Here is an 8,654-nt window from a genome sequence, read left to right as displayed (position 1 = left end):
GTGACGTCGCTGTGACCGGCGTACCACCTCCTTTCTAAGGGGGCGGTTCATTCAGCATCACAGTGATGTCACAGCAGCGTCACTGAACCGCTGCCCAATAGAAGCGGAGGGGCGGCCGCCCACCTTCTTCCTTCCTCATTGCGGGCGGCCGCAGATAAGGAGAGGTGGTGCCACAGCAACGAGGAGCTACATCGCTAGCTGCAGGAGCAGCGATATTCGAGAATAGGGGAGATGTCACCGATGAGCGATTTTGAATGTTTTTGTGACGATTCAAAATCGCTCATAGGTGTCACACACAACGACATCGCTAAAGCGGCCGGATGTGCATCACAAATTCAGTGACCCCAACGACATCGCTTGAGCGATATTGCAGCGTGTAAAGTGGCCTTTATACTGAGAACCTGGGAGGCAAATAACAATAGCAGAGAGAAATATCCTCTACTTTTGACTATTGGAGTGATTTTTTTTACTACATTTCATTAGTGTTCTTCACTAAGGATGATCTAATACCTCAAATATTCGGCTTCGCGAATATGCGACGAATAGGTCGCTGCTATGCGAATATTCGATGCACAATGTAAGTCTATGGGAAGCCCGAATAGTTCCGAATAGTTGTTATTTGGGTTTCCCATAGACTTACAATGTGCATCGAACATTTGTGAATAGTCGAATAGTGGCGACCTATTCGGCAAATATTCGCGAAGCCCAATATTTAAGGTATTCGATTATCCCTATTCTTCACCAATAAACTAAAGAGTATATAGACTGCAATGCCACCACTCTCGTTTAAGGATAATGCCCTGTTAAGGTATTGAGTAACCTTAAATGTATTTCTTATTCCTTACAATATTTATTCATTTATTTTACTGACTTACAGTGAAGGAAGGAAGTATTTGATCCCTTGCTGATTTTGTAAGTTTATCCACTGACAAAGACATGAACTGTCTATAATTTTAAGGATCAATTAATTTTAGCAGTGAGAGATAGAATATCCAAAATAAAATCCAGGAGATTACATTCCATAAATTATATGATTTTTTTTTGCAATTTGCAGAAAAAAAATAAGTATTTGATCCTCTACTGACCATTAAGAGTTCTGGCTCAGTTAGACACTCCTAATCACCTCGTTCCCTGCATTACAAACAGCTCTTACATTGTCACCTGTATAAAATACTCCTGTTCACAGACAAAGAACTTTCTTTTGTGTATATGAAGAGGGTCATACCTTCTGACCGTGCACCCTTCCCCCAGTTGTCACAGGTAATCTTATCCTATATAGCAGGTTCCTACTTGCCCATACACAGGAGGTTTTTAACCTAGAGAGAGGCTTCAGCATAGCGCCAGGGACCCAGTTACTTATGGATAGATAGATAGATATGCCGTGAAGGGGCAACTGGGCAGATATACAAATAGCCATTTATATATGCTAAATATCTCATTTTTCTCAGATTTTGCTTAGCAGTAATGCAGGTCCATGTTCACATATTCATGGTTTCCATACTTTAGCATTATCAGAGTGCAAACTGTTTTTTTGTATTTTTTTTGTATTTTTTTTGTATTTTAGGGACAAGATCATAGACCTGCACAAGGCTGGAATGGGCTACAAAACCATAAGTAAGATGCTGAGTAAGAAGGAGACAATTGTTTATGAAATACTAATAATATCGAAGAAATACAAAATGAGTGATAATCGACATCAATCTGAGGATCACTTCATGGGGTATCCATGAGGACAGTGCGAAATCAGCCTAAAACTACACAGGGGAAACTTGTTAATGATCTCAAGGCAGGTAGGACCACAGTCACCAAGAAAACCATTGGTAACACATTACGCTATAATGGATTAAAATCCTGCAGTGCCCACAAAGTCCCACTGCTCAACAAGGCACAGCTGGACTGTCTGAAGTAGGCCCATACGCAGACCCATCTGAAGTTTGCCAATAAACACCTGGATGATTCTGAGAGTGATTAAGAGAAGGCGCTGGGGTCAGATGAGACAAAAATTGAGTTCTTTGGCCTTAATTCAACTCCCCTTATTTGGAGGAAGAGAAATGCTACCTATGACCCAAAGTACAATGTCTCCACTGTCAAGCAAGGAGGTGGAAGCATTTTATTTTGGGGTTATCTGCTAAGGGCACAGGACTACTTCAGCGCATCGATGGGTCAATGGATGGAACCATGTACTGTAAAATCCTGATTGAAAACCTCCTTCCCTCCGCCAGGACATTTAACATGTGTCGTGGCTTGGTCTTTCAGTATGACAATGACCCAAAACATACAGCCAAGGCAACAAAGGAGTGGCACAAAAAGAAGCACATTAAGGTCATGGAGTGGCCTATCAGTCTACAGCCCTTAATCCCATAGGAAACTTATGAAGGAGCTGAAGCTCCCAGTTGCCAAGTGACAGCCTCAAAACCTGATTGTTTTAGAGATGATCTGCAAAGATGAGTGAAGCAAGATTCCCTCTGACGTGCGCAAACCTCATCATCAACTGCAAAAAAGTCTGAGTGCTGTGGTGTCAACAAATGGACGGCCACCAAGTATTAAGTCTTGTTTGCCAAGGGGATCAAATACTGATTTCTCTTTGCAAAATGCAAATGTACTGCCCCGTGCTCGGCAGCCGAGCCGCTCAGATCTGGACCTTCAGTCAGTGGTTCGAGGGTCTCTGGACCCGGGGGTCTCGCGGTCACTTCAACTAAAAAAGGGGGGTTGTGGTTTGGGGACATAGATATACGTCCGGAGCCGTGTTAAGTTTGTGACGCCACCCACGGGATGTGATGAAGGTGAACACCACTGCTGCAGTTACGGGGCACCCGGGGGAGATGTTGTGCAGCAAGTTGTTAACCCCTCTGTGGGCAGGGATGGTGGCCCCGGGACCCATTGGGGGATGTTTGGCGGTTCAGGGAGATGGGCGACTGGAGGGTGCTGATGTACTCACTATTAGTAAACACACGAGTCTCTGGTAAACCAAGGTGATGGTGGTCGGTGCCCGCAGCTGGCTGCGGTCTGGTCCCCCAACCGGCTGGTGGTCTCTGTCTTTCTCCCGCAACTGTGTTGGATGGTGGACTGCCTGTACTAGCAACTTCAGGAGTTCACTCCTGGCTTGTTGTCGCCTAAGGAGCCCTTTGCCCGCAGACGCTGGCCCGAGAGATCTCTGAGCTGTGGCGGTGTCCGTTTATCCCCCTCGTTGGGCTGTTTCTTTCAATCAGGACTTTGGGTGGGACAGGACCTCTAGTCCTGGCCGCAATCAGTTAATTAGCTAGCCCCTAGTCACTTGTGGACCTAGCTTCAGGGTCTGAGTAGCCCCCTTTGTGTTCCGGTTTCTGAGTCGGTTCCCCGGGTCGGTACCGACGGGCTACAACTCTGTCCCGGTCCACCACGGTTCCACCAAGCCGTTGTAATGCCTGCCTGGATCCACAGACTCAGACGGGCTGTAATGGATAGGCTAGAGGGAAGCCACTCACCAAGCAGGACCCAGAGAACCTGAAACCCTTTAACCCCTATACAGGGATTTGGAATTACACAGGGCCCTGGAGATCACTACCTGTGGAAGGCTGCAGTCTGAGAGAGTAATCATCAGGCAGGGTCAAACCAGGAATTGCGGAACAGGGACAGAATTGGCAGGCAAAGACGTAATCAGAAACAAGCAGAGGTCAAAACCGGAACGGGCAGCGAGGTACAAAAACAGCGGCAGGAGGGTAGTCAGGAAAAAAGCGGTAATCAGCACACGAACTCACAGGACGAAACAGGAGCCAGAATTCTCAGAACTATCTCTGGCAGAGGTCAGCAGACAGGAGGGGAATTAAAAATGGTGTGGTGTATTCCCATAGGCTGTAGCTGAATGATGGTATCTCAGTTGGGAGACACCCGCCACCTACAGTCAGCCAGTGGCACTGCAGATCCCCAGGAAACCCAGACCAGTGGATGAATGGAGCCTGCGTCCACCGGCGCCACTGGCATCACTCCTGTCCCATCACCAGCACCATCCACAGCAGGAACACGGCGTCGCCTGGTGATTGGAGCAGAATTCGATGGAGCGGACTCCGGTGGTGACGTAACAGCCGTCTTCCCGGCTCCTGCAGACGGAGACCGCCGTATACCTCCTAGTTAAAGATACCAGGGCTCCTACCCCGGCACCTGCTCAAATTGTTTTTTCTTTTCTGCTGGAGCTGCACACAGCCACAGCCCACACACCTCTCCAACTTGAACTCTAGACTTTTTCTCTTTACTTTCCCGCCCCAGGCTATCTGAGACTCCTCGGTGGGCGTCTTCCAACAGCCTGGTTCTGCCCACTGGTGTGTCCATCAAGCCCTGAGGGGGTGACTAGGGTTTTAATGTTTGGCCGTATGTTACCTGTGAGGGACAGGTGTAATGCAGAGCCCTATTTGTGACTACCTGGCCCGGCCAGGGAGTCACACAGAAAAATTGTTTTGAATTTACACAATGAGATTTTCAGGATTTTATTTTGGATATTCTCTCTCTCACTGTTAAAATTAACCTACCTTTAAAATTATAGACTGTTCATGTCTTTGTCAGTGACAAATTTACAAAATCAGCAAGGGATCAAATACTTATTTCCCCACTGTATATAGCACCATTTATTCCACAGCGCTTTACAGACATAATCATCATTTTCCCTATTGGGCCATAATTAAGTTCACTATCAATATCCCAAAAAATAATTATAAATCCAGCTGAAACATTTGAGTCATGATCATAACTAAGAGCACTAAACGCCCTTGAAATCTCGATTGCTCTAATCATGCGCGCACTGTTTGCTGTGTGATATACTATAATTGATTCAAATAGAGAAAACCTACATGTTTGAGCTGGATTTCTTCTTACTTTTTTGGATTTTGCTTACTATGGCAATTGGCAAGGCTGAATCCTGGGCTCCATAGTGAGGAGGGATGGGTATCATTGTGAGCTGGATATTATATAAATCTTTCTCGCTATCAGTATGTTTTTGGGTTGTAGGAGAAAACCAAAGAACTCCTTAGGAAACCCATGCAAACAAGGGAATAACATAAAAACTCCACGTAGATGTTGTCTTTGGTGGAATTTGAATCTGCCAAGACATATTAAGGGTCTACAACATCAGTGCTGATAGCTGCCTCCTTATTTTCTTTGGCACCGCAACTTTGTTGCTGGCGACAAGCAACAGAAATAGTCTTGTTTACTTCCTGGGCCTTTCAATGCATTAAAATCAGGGGGATCCCAAGGTGGGGCTGTCGGCTATTTAAGCACCTGAAGCTCTGACTTCCACTGCCAGTCGATAAGTTCTGCTTACCTGGTCTGTAGCCCAATTCCTTTCTTTTGTTATTCATTCTGATTTATTCCATTTCCTGACCTCAATTTGTATTTTAACCATCGACTTGCACTGCTGTCCCAACCAAGGAGTCCGAAAGTAAGTCCAGATCCCTGTACAGGGATAAAAGGATGAAAGCCAGGACAAGCATGTAGTAGCACTAAGCCTGTCTGTGGGAGCTCTATTACCATCTGCAAGACTTCCATGAACAGTGCAACCATATCATTGTCCTTTTCACTGTTTATGTATTATTTAAGAGAAACTCTTTCCTTTGTGACATTGCTTTAGTCTTCTTTATACTTTTTTTGTTCTAAAAACAGGAGCGCAATGTGACTGTAGTCACTGAATTTTTCCTCATAGGATTTGAAGGAAGTAAAGATTTACGAGTGTTCCTGTTTTTTCTTTTCATGGTGGTTTACTGTGGGACATTATGTGGAAACCTTCTGATCATCAGCCTGGTGACCTCCAGCAAGAACCTCCACACTCCGATGTACTTCTTCATCTCACAACTGTCCATCAGTGACATCTTGTTGACCACAGATATTGTCCCCAACATTCTCCACATATTACTAAATAATGGAGGGACAATTGGTTTTATTAATTGTATCTTTCAGTTCTATTTTTTCTGTGTATCTATAACATCTGAATGTCTTCTCCTCGCTGTGATGTCGTATGACCGATATGTGGCCATCTGTAATCCCCTCCGCTATGCATCAATAATGACATCAGCTCAATGCGTGAAATTGGCCGGCATGTGTTGGATAGTTGGATTTACGATTATTTTGTCTGATACCGTATCAGTATCAATGCTGAGGTTCTGTGGGTCAAATGTCATTAATCATTTGTTCTGTGATCTTGTTCCTTTGCTTGCAATTTCTTGCTCAGATACATTAATGGTTCAACTGGAGATGTATATTCTAAGTTTTCCTGTAGCTATCATTCCAAGCACTATAATAATTACATCTTATATAAAAATTGTTTCAACCATTCTAAAAATTCCCTCCAGCACCGGTAGACAGAAAGCCTTCTCCACCTGCAGCTCCCACCTCACCGTGGTCTCCATATTCTACTGGACTCTATTCAGTGTTTACATTTTTCCAACAAAAGAGAAGTCATCGACCATCGGTAAAGTCCTATCACTGCTATATACAGTGCTTACTCCTTTTATCAACCCCATTATATACAGTCTGAGAAATAAAGATATTAAGAAAGCTATACAGAAAACAAGGTGGAAACATATTCTTAATTTTCCTTGACAGGAAAGCTTTGTTTGACTTCTCCAACCCTTTGACACCATGAGTTGTACATAAACATGTATGCCCATGTATCTTCGGGAAAAATCCTCACTTTTTCACCTATATCCATGGAGAGCTGTTTCTAATCTGTAGCACTATAGTTGTGTGGAAAAGTGATTTCCCCCTTCTTATTTACAACATAAATTAACTGTGGGTTATCACAGCTTTGGGAAGTGAAGTTCAATTTCCCTATCCCCACAAAGGAATCTTTTTCAAAAGTACTACTCATCCTGCTGAAACCAAGCATTATACATCTATAATGGTGGAAAAATGAAAAACTTATGGCTCTTGGAAGAATGGTAGGGAAAAATGAAAGCGCAAAAATAGAAAATGATCATGGTGTGAAGGGATTAATGGTTGTTTGAGGGATGTCTTACAATTTGGTGTGTAAATCATTAAGATCCACAGCTGGCAGCTTTCTTTGCCATTTCTGACTAATGAAACTACAGATGTGCTTGATGGCAGATAAGTTCAGAGATGCTGCAAGAACATAATAGTACATGTAAGCTTTAAAGGCTCCTCAAAGTATCACAACTAACATGTAGATTGACCATGTTGGGTTGAAAAATGGCTGCTTGGTAAATTTCAAAAATCTTCTTTATGTTAGTCATGTCACAAGAGTTCACACTCAGGGGCTCCCCGCTGTCCTTAGTGACCTTAGTTGAACCCGCTAAAGGGTTGCTGGATGCTGTGTCTGGCAGTACGGCATTCCAGAAGCGAGTTCACCAGCAGTTACAGTTGGCACTGTTGGAGGCCGGCTCTGACCTACAGTGAACTCACTTTCAGAAGACGCTGGGCTGTTGTTTTTTGCACCAAAATGGCGGCAAAAATGGCGACTTCCAAAAATTTTGAAACGGATCACCGCTGACTGTCCAAATCAAGGCACACTTCCACCAGGTAGGTGAATAGGTTAAAATCCTGTTAGTGACGCCAAGATTTGGGGTGTGCCGCCCCCATGCCAGCAGCCACTGCTGCTCGGATCCGGACCCGCTGGTGTGTGGCTCGAGGGATCCTCCGGACCCCGGGGTCACGCGGACACGCCGAATAAAACGGGGGGACGTAGTTGTACGGGCTTGGCCGTATTAAGTTTGTGACGCCACCCACTGTGTGTGATGAAGTGGGAATCCACTGCTGCTGTTGTGAGACACCCGGGAAGATGTAGTGGCAGCTGGATGTTAACCCCTCCATGGGTAGGGATGGTTGCCCTGGGGCCCAGTGTCTCTTTGTAGGGTATGGCGTTGGCAGGGGCCGATGTGCCCGGATGTGTGGGGAGATGCTTTCTAACTCAAAGTCAATGAATCACATAAGTCTTTTGGTAAACCAAGGTGCTGGTGGCCGGCCGCCGCGGCCGGTTGCATTATGGTCCCCCACTTGGGCTGGTGGTCACTGTCCTTCTTCCTCTGCACTGACTTTGTGTATTGTGGACTGCCTGGCCTGGAACTCAGGAGTCCGCTCCCGGCTGGATGTGGGCCTAAGGAGTCTTGCCCATCTGACGCTTACCCGTGGGATCTATGGGCCCTGCCGGTGGCCCTATCTCTCTTTGTGGGTGGTTGTCTACTTTTCGGGACTGTAATCCTGTAATGATCTGTAATCCTGCCCTCAATCGGTTAATTAGCTAGGCCGTTGGTTCCGGTACTGGCTTCAGGGTCCGAGTATCCCCTCTATGCTACAGTTTCCAGGTCAGTTCTCTGGCGTCGGTACCAGCAGGCTGCAACCCTGTCCCGGTCCACCTCGGATCTGCTGAGCCGTCTTCCCATCTCCTGCTGACGGAGACCACCGTCTGCCTCCTACCCAAGGTACCAGGGCGCCGACCCTGGCACCAGTCAGCTCAGCCTCAGGCCTACAGCACAGGCCTGGACTCCACTCAATCCAAACTCTAGGCTTCACTCTCAACAGCACTGAACTGCGCTGAACTGCTTTTCCCACCCCAGGCTGTCTAGATCCCTAGGTGGGCGTTTCCTACAGCCTGGTCCCGCTCACTGGTGTGCCTATCTTTCCCTAAGGGGGGTGACTAGGGTTTCAGGTCGGCTGTATGTTACCTAGGTGAGGGA

General features: G+C 46.0%; 1 protein-coding gene across 1 annotated transcript; it reads left to right on the top strand.

Annotated features, from left to right (window-relative positions):
• Window positions 1–555: 555 nt before the first annotated feature.
• Window positions 556–6,564, top strand: LOC142302875 (olfactory receptor 5G9-like). Its single transcript, XM_075343981.1, has 2 exons — window positions 556–570; window positions 5,629–6,564. The coding sequence occupies exons 1-2, from the start codon at window positions 556–558 to the stop codon at window positions 6,562–6,564; spliced, it is 951 nt and encodes a 316-aa protein (XP_075200096.1).
• The last annotated feature ends 2,090 nt before the right edge of the window (window positions 6,565–8,654 follow it).

This window comes from Anomaloglossus baeobatrachus, chromosome 4 (genome assembly GCF_048569485.1).
Source record: "Anomaloglossus baeobatrachus isolate aAnoBae1 chromosome 4, aAnoBae1.hap1, whole genome shotgun sequence".
NCBI lineage: Eukaryota > Metazoa > Chordata > Amphibia > Anura > Aromobatidae > Anomaloglossus > Anomaloglossus baeobatrachus.
Note: the sequence above shows the minus strand (reverse complement) of the source record. Positions and strands in the feature narration are given on the sequence as shown.